Here is a 20109-nt window from a genome sequence, read left to right as displayed (position 1 = left end):
CCTTTGTAGGTGACCTTTTTTCTCTCTCTGGCTGCCTTTAATACTCTGTCCTTGTCTTTGATCTTTGCCATTTTAATTATTATATGCCTTGGTGTTGTCCTCCTTGGGTCCCTTGTATTGGGAGATCTGTGGGCTTCCATGGTCTGAGAGACTATTTCCTCCCCCAGTTTGGGGGAGTTTTTAGCAATTATTTCTTCAAAGACACTTTCTATCCCTTTTTCTCTCTTCTTCTTCTTCTGGTAGCCCTATAATGCGAATATTGTTCCATTTGCATTGGTCACACAGTTCTCTTAATATTCTTTCATTCCTGGAGATCCTTTTATCTCTCTCTGCCTCAGCTTCTCTATGTTCCTGTTCTCTGATTTCTATTCCATTAATGGTCTCTTGCACCTCATCCAGTCTGCTCTTAAGTCCTTCCAGAGATTGCTTTATTTCTGAATTCTCCCTCATAACTTGATCCTTTAGCTCTTGCATTATTTCTCTGCAGGTCCATCAGCATGGTTATGACCTTTATTTTGAATTCTTTTTCAGGAAGATTGGTTATATCTGTCTCCCCAGGCCCTCTCTCGGGGGTTGTCTGGGTAATTCTGGACTGGACCAAATTCTTCTGCCTTTTCATGGTGACAGAGGTAGTCATAGGAGGTGGTGCGTGTGTCATCTGGGAGAACAAAGTCCGTTGCTGCTTGCTGCTCGCCCTGCCCCTCTCCGCTGCCTGTATTGGTTACCCACACACCGGGTGCAGCTCTCAGGGTAGCCCAGAGCCCTGCGGGGAGTGGCAGGCATGCCGGGTGTGTTCTCCTGTGAGAACAGCACCCCTTCACACCCTGTCCTGGCTTCCTCTGCCTGCACCAGGCAGCCGTGCACTGGCAGCAGCCCCTGGGTCTGGTCCTGGCAGCTGTGTGCTGGGAGGAGATTCTGGGTGTCTGCTGTGAGCACGGCTGCTCTCAGGTTGCTCCGCCACTGTTGTCAGGCTGCACCGGAGGGGGAATGGATGGCAGCCTCCCAGGGGTTTGGGCGCCCGAAGCTCCTCATATTTCCCAGCCTGCTGGGCTGAGTGTGCCGGGACAATTCCATCCAGCTGTGAAGCCCCTGTCCCTTTAAGACTTTCAAAAGGCACTTTTCTTTTGCCCAGGGGAGCTAGCTGCAGGGGACTCACTCGCAGATTTTACTTTTCCATTTCCCTAATATCCAGCACACCATGCAATATGTGTCTGCACTCCCTGTGTGAATTATTAGGGCTGGTTATTTAGCAGTCCTGGGCTTCCAGTCCCTCACAGCTCCGACTCCTTTCCTCCCACTGGTGAGCTGGGGTTGGGGGAGTGCTTGCATCCTGCCAGGCTGCGGCTTGTATCTTACCCCCTTTGTGAGATGCTGAGTTCCAGATGTAGATGTACCCTGGCTGTTGTACTGTATCTTCTGGTCTCTCTTTTAGGCATAGTTGTATTTGTTGTATTTTCAAAAATATATATGGTTTTGGGAGGAGATTTCCACTGCACTACTCTCACGCCATCTTTGCTCCTACTTCGGAGAAGGTATTTTTAAAAGCACAAAGCCCACTTGTTCTGTAGGGAAACATTCCCCAGGTACAACTCTCCTATGGTCCTCTATGAAACAGCAACCCCGTAACATCATTTCTCCATCTCATTAATATATAAGGAGAACGGTGGCCTCTAAATTAACTCAAGCACTTAGACTCCTGAACAGAATCAAAATACAGGCAATCTCACAGAAGCCCAAGTTTGAGAAACAAACTAACAGAGTTATTAATCACTCAAGAATGAACACATTGTGCCTTAGAAGTAATAAAACCAGTCACTATAAAATAATAACATCACATTGAGATAAAAAAGTGAGTCTAGCAGAAATCTATATATAAAGGTGGGAGAGACCAGAACACACCACCACCATTTACATTCCAAACATTTACTTGATCTTTCAAGTGGTGTGACTGACATACCAAAGTGCACTGGCAAACACAGGCCAGCATGGAGCACTCTCACCAGTGTGGAGCTATTAGCCAAGGAATGGGGAGGTCCGCGTGGGAAAGAAATCACTCCAGTGCAGCAGTGGAAATAACAGATTACCACACCCGCTATCCTCAACCAAATCAAATAACTCATGAATGACACTTTGGCTGTATTTCAAAATACTTTTATGCAAGTATTTAAGTCCTCAAAGTTGTCATCTCTGTAAGAGGCAGTAGAGATGTCATTTCCTCTACACCACAATTCCAATTATCAAAGAAATAAAATGAAACACACCTCAGGCTCCTAAACAAGGAAGAGAATCCTAAGTGGTCCACACATGGGAGGACCTGCCTCTGACCAAATTCCCAAATTATTAGGCTGGTACTCAATTTACAAGAAAAAAAAAAAGGCCTTCATTAGGCAAATACCTTCAACTCATTTATGGTTGTTTGCTGTATTGAGGATGCAGATAGGTGTTGAGATTAGTGCAAATAATACCACTTTGATTTGCTTCCCAAGTAAAAGACCTTTGCAAATGCAGGATAAAATCACTTTCAGCGGCACATGTTTAGCACTCTGCTTTCCATGACTTTGAGAGGAAGCCAGTCATTAAGGGGTGAAAGCACTACCCTCTGCAAAGAAATGCATTAGAAAAAGAAGATCCTGGCTAATGATCTTAATCTTATCTCTCACTATTAGATTCACACAAACCACATTCCATCCCATCTAATCAAGTGTGCAAGCAGATCCTGTGTCCACCCCCACTAGGATGCCTCTGCTTTGGCCATCTTTGAACCTCCTCCACCCATCTTCATCTATCCTAATCTTTTGTATTCCCAAAGGCCTATGTCAGAATCTACTTTTCCCCTTTGATTTTTCTTCCTCTGAATTAATCACTGCCTTGTGACTTATCAACCTGCAAGACATAAGTCTTGCCCTTTTGGATAACCTCAACTTTCCTGCACAAAGTGGAGCAGATGAATGATGAAGTTTGAAGGAAAGGCATTTCTTTTCTGACATCACTCTATTAAAACAGGTTGCATTAATAATTACTGCCCCAGTTTTAAGGTACCATTCATAAAAATACCTCAGCATGGAATAAAACACATTAAAATGCAAAAGGGGGGTATTCCAATTTTTCAGATTTAAAAGATAGGAACTAAGTGTCTTAACACATTGCCTTTTTTTATGAGAATATGCTATTCAATTTCTAGGTTTTACAGACCACTCAATAAAAAGGTCAATTTCCTTCTGCTATTTGCCCCCAAAATTGTGATCAAGGCTATTCCAATCTAGACAGAAAATGACACTACTTAATTAACTAAACTAATTATGCCAGGTTCTTTCTCCCATTAAAGGAAAAAAATAATTAAATACAGATCCTGAGAACCCCAGTCAGCTACCCTGTACTACTTACACCTGGCTACGGGGACACTGTGTCTTGAGATGCAAGAGAGATGGATCCCTCCAGAACAAACAGGCAGAAGACCTGGGCACCGCCAGCAAATACACCTGCTCTCCTTCTAAACAAACACCGGAGAGGAGCAGGAAGGACAGAGGCACCTTCAGCCCCCGAGGCATTCACACCAAAACCCTCTGTAAGGCTTAGATCCCCCCACAGCCCCCCACGGAGCCAAGTCTGCCTCATGGACTCAGATAGCAACAGAGGTTCTGCTGCTGATAAAATTACAACCAAACTTTTCCCTTTGTTCTAGCAAAAGACTTCCTGTGAGAAAGTAGTATTCCTGTAAAGCTTTCCGGTCCAAAAGTTCTCTCCTAGTTTGTATTCCCCCAGCGCCAGCCCCCAGAGGAAAAGCTCCATCACATCACAAGGCATTTCTTGGTTCCAAGCTGTACTGGGTCTCAAGAACTCCTGGTGAGGAAAAACTGGTCATCTGAACCTCCTTTCCTGGGATCTGTCTGAAGTGTAGACAGGCAGCAAAAATGAATAGTAATATGCCTTCCATCATCAAAAGCTATTGCATACCCAAAGGATGATAAATATTTTAATCAGTTTTCAGCCTGTCTAGCGGAAGTCAGTTTACTCCTCAGGGATTTCCCTAGTTTTGTGTCCAAAACCTGTCCAGTACATGCTGTCTTCACTATGAAACTTTGGAAATTAGTAATAAAAAGTGCGGGTTTTGTTGCAGAACTCAATTTTATGGCAGTTTTACTCTGTGAAGTTTTTCAATAACAGGAAAATCTAAAATATGAAGGATGCCAAGAAAGAGAACAAAATACCATGATTCTAAGGTTTAGCAGCACTGCTCACTCAGGGAAACTAGTAACCTGTTTGTGCTTCTCATTAAAAAAAAGTTATTTCCTATTTACCTAAGTTATTTGCTGGTGACTGCTCAATTCTCTCAGCGTAAATGCTGAAGGCATAAAACAGGACGTTGTCGTGCATCCTCTGGGGCTCTTGATATATTTTTTTTAATGTTCAAGGTGTTTTGCAGTATTTTGGGGGAGGGAGATGTTTGTTAAAACTAAAACTAATCCAAAAATATTCCTGTTAAGCCGGACCTAACATTTTAGGAAAATGCAGAGTTTAAAGAATTATTCAATGCTATTTAACATGGGTGTGAGGAAATGGCAGGACAGGAACTCTGACCTCACATTGATTAATTTCTTTGACAAGTAAGAGTCAAGTACCCACTATATACCAGACACTGTTCGAGGTCCTGGGGAAACAACAGTGAATAAAACAGTTCCTCTCCTCATGGAGATTATATTAGATAGAGGCAGACATTAAGCAAATACAATTGACCCTTGAACAACATGGGTTTGAACTTCGGGGGCCCACTTATTCATGGACTTTTTTTCAATAAATATACTGGAAAAAATGTTGGAGATGTGTGACAATTTGAAAAAACATGTCCTTTTCCCTAGCTTACTTTATCGTAAGAATACAGTGTATAATTCATATACAAAATAGGTGCTCATCAACTATGTTATCAGTAAGGTTTCTGGTCAACAGTAAGCTATTAGTAGTTAAGTTTTGGGGAAGTTACAGCAGATTTTGACTGTTTGGTGCAGTAACCAACCTATGTTGTTCAAGGGTCAACTGTACACAGTATCTTGGCAGGTGGCGAAGTACACCAGGAACCAAAGTAAGTAGGGCAAGGCACACTCTACAGCGAGAGGCAGCTCAGTCAGAGAAACTAACTCTCTCTGGGACAGGAGCACAGAGATCTGAATGAAGTAAGGGACTGAGTCAAGGCAAATACCAGAGGGAAGACTTTCAGACAGAAGCAGCAGCAAAGGCAAAGACCCTGTGAGGCAGGAGAAGCTGGGCATGTTTTAAGACAACAGGACAGCTGATGGAGGAGGAGAGAGAAATAACACTGGGGAATGGGGTAGGGGCGGACAGATCCCTGTAGGGCACTAGGCCCACTGCAAGGAAGCTGGATTTCTGAATGTGCAGGTGAATTTAGGGCAGGGGAATGAAATACCCTGAGTAACGTTTTAAAGGAAAATTCCAACAAGGGTGGATGGAGGATGGCAGAAGTAAGGAGGCTATCTCTACAATGGCGGTTCTTACCAAGGTGGCAGAAGAGGGGGTAGGGAAGCACAGTCAGACCATGCATATATTTTGAAAATAGAGCTAAGTGGATTCACTGATAAATCAAGAGATAAATTTAAGAGAACTCTTGAGGTTTTAGGCTGGGCAGCTGGATGGTACAAATCACTGAACTGTACAAGACTGGGTGAAAAGCCTGAATAATCATGGAATCAGGAGTTTGGTTTTGGATATGTTAAATTTGAGATTCTGATTCCTAGACGGCTAATAGGACCTGCCTTTCCCAAGTACTGTTTAGGTCCCCAAGATTTAAGGCCCCAGGACCAAGAAAATATTAATTTGTTACAGGCACTGGCATATCCCACCACTTCCATCCATGAAAGAATACACTGTTAACTGCATGAAAAGTTTAATACATTAAATAAAATACAAACCCTCTTAATCCCCCCAACATTTACAAAAGAAGATCTGTTGCATAATTCTGGGTATTTCATGATTATTCATTTAAATTAGTAATATTTAAATAAGAGGGATATACACTATTAAGCTACCACCTGTTCCAAGTCTTTACAACCAAAGCAGGTATGTCTCAAACACTGGAAATTCATTTTGAATTATTTCCGTATACTTCAGATTTTCATCTGGAGGCTAATTTTGTCAATCAATCAGAAACAAGTTGGAGATTATCTGAGATTTTTTTGCACAGCAAGGACAAATTAAATGAGATTGTCACAGGTGGTTCCAGATGGGCTGAGATCATGTAGAGAAAAATACAAAAAAGCCAATCATAATTAAAGTGTAAGGGAAGAGATGGTGTTAAAAATAATCATCTATAAAGGATCAGAGATACTTTCAGGAATACTGAAAAGGCAACATATCAAGTTTCCTTTGGTTTTAAAAAAACGTCATTCTTTTGCAGATGTCAACGAGAAGAGAGAGAGAGATGATGGTTATGTTACCCTTAATGCACAGGAGCACAGGTTTAATGTGTCTCCAGAGCTCTCTGGTAAGTCAGGTTTTGGCATTTGAAGCAAATTTCTCCATAGAGACATTTTTTCAAAATACGGAAAGATTCCCAGCCCAGCTTCCCAGAGAATTTAGCCACAGTGGATAGAAACATTACCAGAGTAGCACTGAGCTCCAAGTCACTGTGAGTCCTTTTAGCTCCAAGACTGACCCCAGTCCAAGAGGAAGGGAAGTGGGAAAAGGAAGGGATGCTGTCACTAAGACGGAGTCGTCAAATGACCTCTGAGTAAGGGTTCCTAAGGTGAGGACTGTCTGCACTTCCGGCTCAAATCACTATTGGTGACGCCTTGCATGTGTCTAATAGTTTGTAGTTTACAAACTTTCTCATCTGATCAGCATAACAATTTTCTTTAGAAGATATAACAGTTTTAGGGACCATTCTTTAACCAACTTGGGAAAAAATCCTAACATCTTGAACTGTTCCCAACAACTGACATACAATCCTTTGGAAATCTTGCTTCCCTTTCAAAAATGTTGGTCTACCAATTTGTTTTTTAACATAACTTCATTTGTCTAGACAGAGATTCTTCTAGAATACTTCTGAGGTATTTACTCTATTAAAAAAAAAAAAGGTAAATGACAGATCAGAGCTGAACTGGATGCCCTGCTTCCGACCCAACAACTCCCCAAAAAACTAGAGAACATAAAGTATACTTTTTTTTTTTTTTTTGCTGTATCTTTTTATGCTGAAAAATGGAAATGACGGATACTCCAATCTGGCACCAGGGTTTCTGAATTCACATCTGAAATGTTATGATGGTCTGCTAGTCAAAGGAATCTAAAATAAATTCCAGCAGCAGCCAAGACTATGATAGCACCCCAGGGAAAAGTCAGCAGGATCTTCACACCTTTACATCAATCTGAATTCCAGGGTAGTTAAAATTATTTAAAACAACAGAATTCATTTTTTTGTTTAAATATTACAATGTGTGTGAAGAGTGTGTGTGTGTGTGTGTGTGTGTGTGTGTGTGTGTGTGTGTGTGTGTTCAACAAAGGCTACCAAAATTAAGCTGAAGCCTATGAAATGAAGGCTAAAATAGAAGCCGTGTCTGTTTATTCCAATTTCCCTCTATAGACTAACAAGAGTTAAGAAACATAGCAAGGCTTTCACTTGGCATTTCCTAGCTCCTGTCACTTTGTCTCACCATCTTCAGCATTTTTAGCCTTGTTCCTATTGTGTGCAGAGCAGAGGCACCGGAACCATCCTCTTAACATTCCTGGGATGTAACAAGCACATCCTAGTACTTGGTACCAATAAAGCTCAACTCTCACGTAGTCCATGTAAGGGTTAAAAACAGAAAGTCCTACCCACTGGTTTGCTCTGATGTTCCTGGAGATATTGTCACTGGATGTATCCTCAGTAGAATTCTATTCAACACCTCTGTCTTTAAGTACAAAGCTGTAGGCTGTAGCAGCTTTAAGAAACATAAGTATCCCTTTTTTCTGCTGCACAGTATCTGTGTGTGAAATTCTCTAAAGGGGTTTAAGTATTTACCCTGAACACTATCAGACGGTTTCTAAAATTTTCCTTATCCAGTTGCAAAAACACTTCAAAGAGAATCATAAACATAGTCCTTTTGTGCTTTCAATGCGCATTCTGTTTCTAAGGCTTAAGCCTGAATTCTCTTGGAATTAGACATTTTTCCCAAAAAGACGGGACACAAATGCTTTTTTTTAAAAAATTCATTACTGAGTCTGCAGCAACTAGGGGAAAAATTGGAAAAATCTGAGAGAAATCCAGAAAGCAATCAAAGAAATCAAAGCCTGTTAGAAATTCATTGCTACATTACATGTACAATTCCTCCCCCCTCCTATATGTTTTAATCTTAATAGAACAATACAGCTGTGGGGAGTTGGAGCAGGTGGGTGGGCAGAGAGGAGAATGGAAAGAACCAACCTTTGGCGAACACATTTAAGATAATAAAAATGTGAACCACAGATTTTAAGCCACTGAAGCTGAAAAGTGACTTTTCTTTTTCCAAATTTTTAAACCTAAACATACAGGTCCCCAAACTCAGTGCTATATACATAATTTGAATTACTTGATGCTTGTGACTATCTACCTGTCTCCAATCTCTGCTTATCCTGAGCCACTCAGCACTGTACCAGTCAAAGAAGGGGGAGGGGAGCTTAAATTTTCATTTAAAATCACCAGACATCTCACACCAGATCTCAAATTACTATATAATATACTCTGTTCCTATATCAGAAATGCTAACTCTGAAATACAGAAGACAGGATTATGTTAACAAATATAGGATATACATTAACACTAAAGGTAAAAGATATATAAATAAAAAAATATATATATATACACATATACACATATATAGGTTGGTGAATTACCTCACCATTAATAGGGATTAATATTAATATTTATATTTATAATTAATTGGTATTTGTACTTTCCTCCTCACATCCAAGAAAATCTTAAATCATAGAAGAAAGCCTCAAAAGAACTTAGCTAATTAAACTGATAGCAAATGCTAGTATACTCAGTATATATTGCCTGTATTATATGAAAAAGCAGCCTTGTTCCTCTATTCAGTTACAAAGAATTTAATCTAAAACCCCATGATGCTAGCTTCATTAATCTCCCCAAAAACAAACAAACTGCTCGTCAGCTCAATCATTCCCTACGACTGGGTAACCCGACAGCAATGGTCAGGCTCGTGGTGTGAGCTTTCCCAGTGGATTTAAGTAGGCCAAAAATGACAAGGAAAAAGACATGACTCATCTTGAAATTAAGCTATTATAACTAACTTGTAAAGGACAACCTTTACATTCTTAAGTACATTTCTCTCTTAAAACTTTAACAAGAAACTGGTAACAGTAGTAAATAAAACACCTACTCATTTTCCACATCTCTCTGCTCTTCTGTGCCAAAATTTAACATAAATGGGTAGAATTAAACGTAGCCTATAGCTTATGTAACATAATTATATGTTGTGTTCTACACTGTTTCAAAACGGACACATTAAAATAATCCAGTCTTGGCTCCTATGCACTAAAGTCAATAAAGGTTATTAAGGCCAACTGCCATATAAATGCAGTGCTACAGCAGCATGAGAAACTGTCAGGACAGGAAATGCAATTCAAAAAAATTCAAGATGATCTACTCTTCCAAGAGGAAAAAGCATAAATAAATTCCTCTCCAGTATATAAATTATCAGTACTTCTGAAAATGTTTATTCTGGAAATTATTCTAGAATATTTCTATTGGATTATACCAAATGACCTTTCTTTTTTTAAGGTCAAAAGAAAAATGAATAAATGTCATCAATTTAGAGGACATCACACCTAGCATTCTTTTCTATATCACTGTGAATTTGATAGTGTTAAAACATTTTTATAGGTAAAATAAATGTCAGTTTTGCAAAGCGCGATACCAGACCCTGAGAGACAAATGGCCTATCCATTGAATCTCTGGCTACAGCAAGACTTCCTCACCTCACAGGAGATTTCAGCTTTTCATATTTCTCTTTTACCCAGAAAGCAAAGCTTGTGCAGCTTCTTTCAAATGGTAACTCTCTCTTATCCTGAAGAGTCTCCTCATAATACACTAATCTTGGATGTGGGGTGGTGGGCTGGTTTAAAAACATAAAATAAAATACAAATATTTGAACAGTGTTGTAGTGTTATAGTATCATCCTGAAAAAGGGGCCAAGATGAGAGGAAAGGCTGGGCAAAATTCCTGGGTCATAAGAAAGGGTGATGTTGCTTTGAGCTTATTAATGGCTCAAAAATGCATAAGGCAATATTCAGGAAAAATGTGATATTTTATCAGAATGTCATTCAAATATAAGGTCTAACATTTACATCAAAAGAGCAAGCACAGAGTAAAACTATCCTTGGGGAGATTAATGGCAAGAATAAACAGTGCGATAAAAAATGGTGCCCGCTGGAACAGGGAATGGGAAGTAGAGGCTAGGAGTTCTAGAGGCAGCTGACTAAATTTTTTGAAATACAGGACTGGTTGTGGCGTGTGAAGCAATTACTATTAATGGAATAAATGTGATTTCAAAGCCCATTTTCCATTCTTCTTCTATGTCCTCCGTGAGACTAGAGCTTCCAACTACAGAGTGAAAAGGACCACGAGACAGAGAGAAACCACCGTGCGGGTCTCTTCTCTGGTACAAGGGCTGCCAAAGGTTGCTTTCCTCATAAGCCGAAGGTGGAAAGTGATGTACATATTGCCTGAGGTTTTTCGTTTTATTTTCTCACCAAAAGAGATCTCACCAAAAGAGAACACACAACTACATTAATTAGAGAAGCCTTTCTACAGTGCTTGTGAAATCTACACATGATTTCACAATCCAAGAAAAACATAAATAAAAAATATTTGCCTAAAAGGAGCATACTTTTGAATAAGAGATTCCCTGCAAGCAACGTGAGTTCATTCAGCAATGCCGTTTATTCTATAGAATCCAAATGTGCAACCAAACGCTGCACTTTTTATGTTAAATTGCTGTTGAATTTGTTAACCCACAACCGATTTCCTGTGTTATAGTATCTTGGAGATTACAGCTAACTTGAAGCAACAGGAATAATTCTTGACAGTTAATGGTGCATTTGTATGCATTTTCCTGAAAGGCTAGGATCTTGGGGCCTCAAACTTGTAGCTCAACATTGCCCCCTACTGCTTGCAACTGGAAAAATCTGAGGTGGGCCAGTACCAGGTAGGAATTTAATCAGCCAGCGCCAGTTCCACCCCAAGTACACAAATACCAGATGGCCCTGCACTAACAGAGCCGCAGAACCATGCACTTTTCCAATGATTATTCTCTTCTGTCTCTTCCAAGGGCAAAAATAAAGTATGATGAATTTGCTGAAAGTCAGTTAAAGAGGCTTGAAGCAATGCTTACATTTAATTTAGAAGTACCATCCCTTTTATCTTGGCCCAAACCTTCAGTCTGCTGATAATGATCACCCTGAGGCTTGCTGAGGAGAGACACTGAAGCCATTGATTTCTCTCTGAACACAAAAATGCCATAAGAACCGCAAGGAAACTCACCCTGGAGAATTCCCAAAAATGCTCTTCTTTTTAGTATTTTTTACATAAGAGTTATAAGGTAAATAGAAGATACTCCATCTAACTAATAGGCCGGCGTCACCAAATAAATTATGACTAAATCTCTTAAAAGAATTCATAATGAATATCACCAGTAAGCTCACAACACCAAAGATTTCACTTGAAAAGAACAAAAACTGTTGAACAAAAGCAACTCAATTTTTTTCTTTTTGCAAAATGAATGAATTATTTTATTTGTTACCAACTCTAATTCACAGAATTGTCAAATTGCCAGCTGGAAGTCAACCTGATATCTGAGTCAAGATGTAGCAAGTAAAGAGGTTCTAAGTCCTATGTAAGGGGCCCAAACCAGAATTACAAGTGAAAAAAAATTTCATGAAACTGAAGCTGCCTTTATGTGCACATCACATAAAAATAGAGAATACCCTACACAGGCTAACTTTAGGACTAGCATGAGGGAGATGATTTAGGCACGGGCTTTCCATACCTTCAATGCAGTGTTACAATGCTCAGCTCTGCACTCATTCAGGTCTTTGGTGGAACCCATCTTTGTGATACTATTACTACACTAAAAGAAGGAAGGTAACATCCTTCCCCAGGTAATATAACCCTGAAAAGGCATGACTTAATGACGTGAGGAGATGTCTGGAAAGCAGGCACTTCAGGGATGTGACTGAAATTTTAATGAGCAGTACCACCTATATGTGCAGATTAGCTTGTTGTATCCAGGACAGTATGGTCTGTGTCATGGCACTAGGTGAACCATGTGTCACGTGGTACTAGTTCTGTTGTGGTACTAGCTAAACCATGTGATACTAGCTCTGTCGTTGTACTAGCTAGCCACATGGTACCAACTCTGTCATTGTACTAGCTAAGCCACGTGGTACCAGCTCTGTCATGGTACTAGGTAAACCACATGGTACCAGCTCTGTCCTGGTACTAGCTAAGCCACGCGGTACTGTGTGGTGATTTAGCAGGCTTTATCACTTTCCACTACATTACAAATTCAACTGTTTGGAGGCAGAACGGTAAGGTAGTGAAGGGAGTGACCTTCTTGAGTTCAAATCCCAGTTCCCCTATTTACTAGCTCTATGACCTTGAGGAAGTTATGTAAACATTTTGTGCTTCAGTCTCGTTTGCAAAATGGAGAAAAATAATACCTACTTTATGGCATTGTCATAAAAGTTAAATAAGTTATATATAAAACATTTAGAATAATGTCTGGTACTTAATAGTAACATGTAAGTGTTTGCTATTTATCACTGTTACTTAAATTAGGACTTAATTCAAGACCTCCAATTGGCCTCAGCTTGCCTTCCAGCTACATTTCCTACCATATCCGCTGAATTCCTTGTTCAATCACACTGCACCTCCTGACCTCTAAACTTGTTTGTACAGTTCCTGGAGCCTAACGTTCCTCTCCAAAGGCCCTAACTGACCCTGCTCCTCGCCATCCAAAGCCCCCAAGAGCCACATCTCCAGCTTCACTTGTCCCAGCACTGTAGTCTGAATTTCATACTCCCTTCCTCCAGACTGGAACTTTTATTTTTTTAATCTCTATTATGGGATTTCATTTGAGGTATTGCAGCACCTGGCTATATTCAGGTTTCTTTCCTTGTTAAACTGAATGTAGTGGTTGCGAGCACAAGCTTTAGAGCCAGACCGCCTGGGTTTCACTCCTGCTCTGTCACTTACTCTGTGACCTTGGGCGAGACACTTTATTTCCCTAAACCTTAGCTTCCATGTCTATAAATTAAGACTCCTAACAGGTCCTACACCTCATAGGACTGTTGTAAGAGTTTTAAAAGTTAATACAGGGAAAACCTTCCCGACAGTGCCTGGCACATTTGAAAACACAACTGAATTTTAGGTATTATTGTTGTATTGCTCTCTCCTCATTGGCACTCCCTAGCATCTGTCTAGCACAGTGCCTTCCATATATACAGGAAATATTCCATCGATGTTTACCAAACTGAACTCAAGTTGTTCTGACAAAATCCTGGCTCTTCCCATTACCCTACCAAGGGGAACCTAATTCAAGAATTGAGAACAAGCAAATGCATTTGCCTATGCAACAAAGCAGCAGAGGATTTATAGAGCACAGCATCCCAGAAAACAGCACCCTGGCTCTCATGTGCTTACCACACCCTCCATCCTCTTCCACAGCTCTTCCAGTTGAGTCATAGGTTGACACCACCAGTCAGTGCACTTTTTGTATCGGTTGCCTTGAAACCAAAACTGTCTCAGCCACTCAAACTCCACCTGTGGACCACAAAGGAAAGGCAACAGTTACAATGCCCTTGTGATGGACAAACGAGGACAGTAACTCTGTTACTCACCTCCTCTGGTAGCTTTATAGCCATAGGGTGACAAAAGGTGAGAAAAGTTCAGCCTAACCAGTATAATCTGGAGTCTCCAGAGCATTTTTGCAAAGCCACAAAAAAATGAGTAGTTTTAAAGCTGAGGTCTGCTTAGTAAGACAAATCTGCTCAGGCTGGGGAGGGGTTTTCAATCACATTTATTAGTCAGACATGAGGAAACTATAATCAACAACAAATACTGAAATCCTGAAGTACACTGCAGCCTGCATACACTCAGTATGATGGAAAAGATATAATCAAAATATGGTTTTATTAAACATCTTCACTAAAGGCTAGAATTTAGAGCAAAACACAGAACCATATTAGGAGATACCAATCTTAAGTTTCTTAGATTTAAAATAAGTAAGCAATTTACTCATGACCCAGGAGGAGCTGGTGATAATCTCAGCCCATATAACTAAACAACATAACATTAATTATGGAGGCATACATTAAACCTACAGAGCCACTGTAATTGTTGCTTTGCAACTCAGGGCAAATGCTAACAGATGTAAAGAAAGCAAAGACACTAGTAATTTATTTTCCTTCCTATGAATCTACTATGGTAAGCTTCTATTATTTGCCTCCTTAGCATTCCTCCTTCTACTGTAGCAAAATCCCACTATTCCTTTGGAAACCCATCCTCTTCCCCAGTTTCAGTCTATGCAGTCTGAAAGGGTAGAATGTGCAACCCAATGCTAAGCCTATCAGCCCACATTTCTCTAGTCACACAATTGCATATAGGCATATGTTCAATCAGAGTAAGTCTTGAGACTATAAGAAGACTCAAGAAAAGGATTCTACAACCATTTTGCTACCAACAGGAACCAGCCAAATAAAGTTAAAAATCAGGTCCTGGTGATAGCAGCTGATTCTTGATCAAGCTATTCCTGAAGGCCTTTTTATTTAAACCAATTCAGATTGAGTTTTCTGTCCCTTGCATTTGAAATAATCTATGTGTGTCTCTGTATCTGTGTGTGTGTGTGTGGCTGAGTAAAATTTGGAAGGGTAGGAATTTGTTTCCTATCTATTTTCCAAGTCTTCTATCACTCATCTTCATTGAACAAACAAATTTTACCATCAAAGTACAACTCTATCCATCCCAGAACTCTTTTTACCTTTGCCCTCTAAAGAAACAGAGTTTTCACAGCTTAATTTTGGGTCTGGCTTCACTACAGTAAACATGTTCTAGATACAGACACAGAACTATTATAATCTTCACCTGTTACCACAAAGAATTTTTTTTATTTATCTATATTGAACTTTCATGAGCCTTACAAAAGCAACTTGTGAAGATTTAACAATAGTAAAAATGACTCAAATAACTAACCTGAGAACACCAAGTCATATGAAAGGGTTTTAGTTTACATTAACTAAATGTTTGATATGTAGAACTGATTTCAGTCAAAGCTGTTTAAACAAAAAAGAAAAAAAGGAATGTAGACAACATTAAAACAATAGTTGCTAAACCTTATCTGTGGTGTTAAGAGAGACAGTGGTTAACAGAAGTAAATCTGACTGCTTTGAAAGAAGAATAAATAAAGTGTAGTTCAACTGCTCTGAAGATACAGGTTTAACATTATTTATTACAGGAAAAAAGGAGTTCTTTTTAATAGATTTCACATGAAATTTGCTCACACTACAGACAGCCTGTCAACAAAGCAGCAAGCCCTATGTTACGGAAAGCAGAAAAGATTTTATAAGCTTTTCTTAACTTTGGGGTGGCAATTTACATTGCTGAGGGTAAAACAGTATTGCAGGAAATAAAATAGATTATCATATGTAATTAGTTCTTTTGACCTATCAGAGTACTCTGGAGTCTGGCTTTCAGTAAATTAAAACTCAGAAGCAAGGAGAGGGATATACATGGAAACTTTGTGATCAGACAAAAAAGCAAAGAAAAGCCCTGTCCATTTTAATAAACAATGACTTCATTTTCTCCTCAGATGCCCAGCTAACGACTATCTTTTGAGACAGAACAGTGTCATGATTAAGAATAAGGGCTCTGGAGTCAGTTCAAAACTGGGCTCCACTACTAAATGACTAATGCCACCTATAAAATAAGGATAATTACATATCAACATAGGTTTGAGGTGAGGACTAAGTGGGTTAATGATGAAGAGCCTACTAAATGCCAGGTACTTGCTAGATGCTAAGAACACAAACTGAGCAAGACCACAAGGCCTAGAACTTACTGTTCTGAAGGATCTTGCTATCTTACGATATTTTCTCACCAGGAAATGTTTTAATATCCTTGTCATCAGTTTACACCCACACCCCTCCCACTGAGGGGTTAGAAAAGTTCAATACTGAGGACTTCCACCTAACCCAGTATTATTCATGAGCTTAAGTGTGGCCCATGAGATACAGTCTTTGTGGGCACCAAACCCACTAGAATGCGTTTTATTCAACTCCATAACCTGACTTTCTCATTTCAATGCTCTGGGCAAAAAAAAATACAGGGTTTTAATCAAATGCCAGCCTCACCAGTTCTCCCATTGCCAAGAGAAGCAGTTGGCTCCTTTCTTAAAATTAATTAAGGAAGCAAAAAATTTTTCCTGCTGTTTGATTCAGAGTTTGTTACCAAAAAAAACCTTTTTTTAAAAAATTATTTCCTTCCCAAACTCTGGAGATGAGAAAGAAAAGCCTGCAGGGTAGACTCTGCATAAACACCAAAGAAAGGGTCAGGACTCAGAATAGAATCAAAGCCTTATTACTTCAGGGATTAAAAAAAAAGAAAAATAGAAGTCCAGCCATACTGACTGACTGATAAAGTTCCACCCATGATAGGAGGAGGGTCTTCATCCCATTCTCCAGGGTGTGGTCCCTCTGGGAGGCTCAGAACTACCACATCAGATAAACCATCAGGAGGGCAGCAGCTAACTTGAGGCCAACGAACACTCTACAGGTGACACGGATCCTTGAAGATGTGAGTGGCACGGGGACAACAGCCAGGCGCTCCCTCAAGGTTCTCTGTGAGTTCATGACGCTTGTAAACTCAACTCCCAGACTTTGGCTATACCCTTAACAGAAATGCACTATTGTTTAATCTTCTGAGCAGTTATAAGACAAAGGTAAGTAATGCCCACAGGTATCAGAAGGCACACTGATAGCCTAGAGGCCCTGCGAGATTTTGGAGGATCTTCTGAATCATTAGAGAAAAATGAAAATAAGTTCATAACAGTGCTAGTGTCATAGCTATGACCCAGAAAACCATCTCTATAATCCTCTTAACCAACCTATACCCACCTACTCCATGGAATAGTCAAAAAGGAGACCAATTAAGAAAAACTTTTCTCCTAGAAATGTCTAGAATAAGTCTAAAGGGAAAGAAGAAACAGAATCCACCCACCTACATGAACATCAGTCACTGGGTAAGTAGGCACTGGGCAGCACCACTCACGATCATTACTTATGAGCCACTACATCACCAAATAGTTGTGAATCAACCCTATCACTCTTACAGGTAGACAACTGTCACCTGCTTTTCTCCTACCAAGTTAGTTTGGGCTCTTGACTTGGTCTCACGTGAGATGTGTGAATACGCCCACTGGGGTTAACATCTCACTGTAATAACCAGTATAAATTATTTCAGTGAGAAAGACATGAGACCAGGGAGAGACGCTCAAGTCCAATCTACAAAGAGCTACCCAATGAAGGCCTTTTCATTGGAGCTCATAGTAAAGGAGATGCAGGTCTGATCAGTACAGAAATAGAACCAAACAATGCCATCAGAGGAAATCCACTTGGTGAAGAGAATGAATCCCAAATTTTACTATTTTTAAGCAGGTAAACAACTACTTTTCTCAGCAAGGGAATTTTTTTTTTTTAAGTATAACTGATGTACAATATCCTATTCATTTCAGGTGTATATCATAGTGATTTGATATTCTTATACATTATGAAATGATCTGCAGGATAAGTCTAGCTCCTGTCTGTCACCATACAACACTAATACAATACTATTGACTATATTCCCCATGCTGTACATTATATCCCCACGACTTATTTATTTTACAACTGGAACTTTGAACATCTCTCTTTCACTATTTCACCTGCGCCCACTCTGATAACCAACAGTTTGTTCCCTCTATGAGTCAAAAACAGACTGTTTAATAACACAGAGGAAGATTCTGCTTATAATCGAACAAAAAATTATTCCAAGCATCTTAAATTGGGGAAAAAATATCTTACAGTATACTCAGTTCCAATCCCCAGAGTTCCCAAATTGCTTAGTTAGAAGCCATCTAAGACAAGGAAAACAAACCACTTCTAAATGCACACAGCCTAAAAGCCTGCAGCACATAAAACCCAGGGCTTCATCCTATAATTAGTCCAGCAAAGGCACATGGCCTTTAAGAAAGAGGAAAGCGAACAGTAAGAACCCGGGGTAACTAATATGGACATTCATGCTCTTGTTTAACAAAAGCACACAGTAGAGAGTGAGCATGCAAATGCTTGATCCCAGGCCAACTTTTATGGCAAAAAAAAACACAATTTCAGACAATGTACCCTGACATACAGAATTAATTCTTACAGTAGGAGATGACCTTGAAGAATCAAAGATTGGGAGGGATGTAGAAGACTAGCACACTCACTCTTTAGATTCAAGATCTCTCTCTCTCTCTCCCTCCATTCTACTTTAGTTGCTGATACACCTCTGCCCCACTTAGCTACTAACATACACATGTCACAAACAGCCAGTCACTTTCTGAAGCAGATGGGTTCAGATGACAACATTCTACTGTTAGATAAACAGTGTGATTTCACAGAGTTCCCCTGCCCATTGATGAAAACGAGACATCACAGTCAGCCACAGAAGACCAGAAAGGACAGAGGGGAAACACAGCCCACATGCACGTTAGAGAGAATCCCCATTCTGCCAGCCTGACTCCTAAAACTGCAAGGATTTTAGAGAAGGAAGCAACTCATTCCCAGATGAGAATTTCTTTCCTACAAATATGGAGAAAGACATAATTTTGCTCCCAAGTCTAATTCAGTGAGGACACCAGGCCTATAAATGCTTTTTTTTTTTCTTTCTTGAAGTTCTAGGTATCAGCAACACCTCCAGCAAGGACCAACAGGAGAGAAAATGGGACATTTGCCAGGCACAACGAAGGACTGAAAGTCAGTCCTGAGTGCAGTTTAGCATTAGAAGTGGTTATTATTTCCCTGAAAGGCAGAATATCTTTGCCTTTTGTTCTGGAGATTACTGCTATGTTTCACAAAGTATGGGGCTGCTCATTAAGATATTAAGGGTCTTTTTGAAGATATTATATGACATTCTAGAAGTAGACATTGTTTCCCCTATGCTGAAAACCCCAATCAATGGCTCTCCATTTCCCTCAAAGTAAAAAGGGAAGTCCTTGACCTTACAAACACCACCAAGGACTGATACAATCTGCTGCTCCCCAGTTCCCTACTTTGTGACCATATCTCCTGTAACGTACAACCTCACTGGTACCACTCAGATCACACTGTCCCTTAACTAGTCCATGAACACCAAGCAGCCTCCCACCTCCAGTACTTGCCGTAGCTTTTCCCTCTGCCCGGAACACTGCTTCCCAGATATTCACATGAGTCACCCCTCCATCTCCTTCAGGCCTCTGCTCAAAGCACATCTTCTCAGTGGGATGATCTCTAGTTATCTCAATCTCCATTAACTCTGCTCTATTTGGGTGTCTGTTTCATTGTTTCTTTTTTTGTAGCACTTGCCAACTTTTAACATACTATATAGTTAACCAATGTATTATGCATTACTTACTGTCATCTCCCTGCAACAGAATGTCTACATTATTTACCAGTACATCTTAAAGCACACAGAAGAGCACCAGGCACATAGTCAGTGATTATGTATTGAAAGGATGAACGACAACATTTTGTATTCTAAATTCTCCATCAAATTCTTCTGATTATAGCAAAGAGAGAGTCTCAGAGTGGTGATAATGTTTGACAATTCTCTACCACTTGGTAATCTCTTTTTCCCTTCTAATGTTTTTGGATTTTTGTTTTCTAGGTATAATTTACTGACCATAAAATCAACCCATTTTAAGTGTAGATTTCAGTGTCTTTTAGAAAATGTTTTGAAGTTGTGCACTAATCTCTCTTCCTCACAGGAAGAATGGAGACTTTAGCCTATTCCCAGCAAGAGCATCGGCTGGAATGTAATGATACTGCTCTGTTTTCACCAGCTAGATTTTTCTG

At 39.9% G+C, this 20109-nt stretch overlaps 1 protein-coding gene across 3 annotated transcripts in view; it reads right to left on the bottom strand.

The window, feature by feature from the left end:
- Positions 1–20109, bottom strand: part of FTO (FTO alpha-ketoglutarate dependent dioxygenase) — a 441881-nt gene that overhangs the window by 192494 nt on the left and 229278 nt on the right. For 2 of the 3 annotated variants that reach the window (XM_073225698.1, XM_037001457.2), the window contains exon 7: positions 13688–13807. The exons of the other annotated variant lie outside the window; for it this stretch is intronic. In XM_073225698.1, the coding sequence (XP_073081799.1) occupies positions 13688–13807 (120 nt within the window). The remainder of the gene's footprint in view (positions 1–13687; positions 13808–20109) is intronic. 3 annotated transcript variants of the gene reach the window in all.

The sequence above is a fragment of the Manis javanica genome, chromosome 17, assembly GCF_040802235.1.
Source record: "Manis javanica isolate MJ-LG chromosome 17, MJ_LKY, whole genome shotgun sequence".
Taxonomy (NCBI): Eukaryota; Metazoa; Chordata; class Mammalia; order Pholidota; family Manidae; genus Manis; species Manis javanica.
This window is presented reverse-complemented; position numbering and strand designations above follow the sequence as displayed.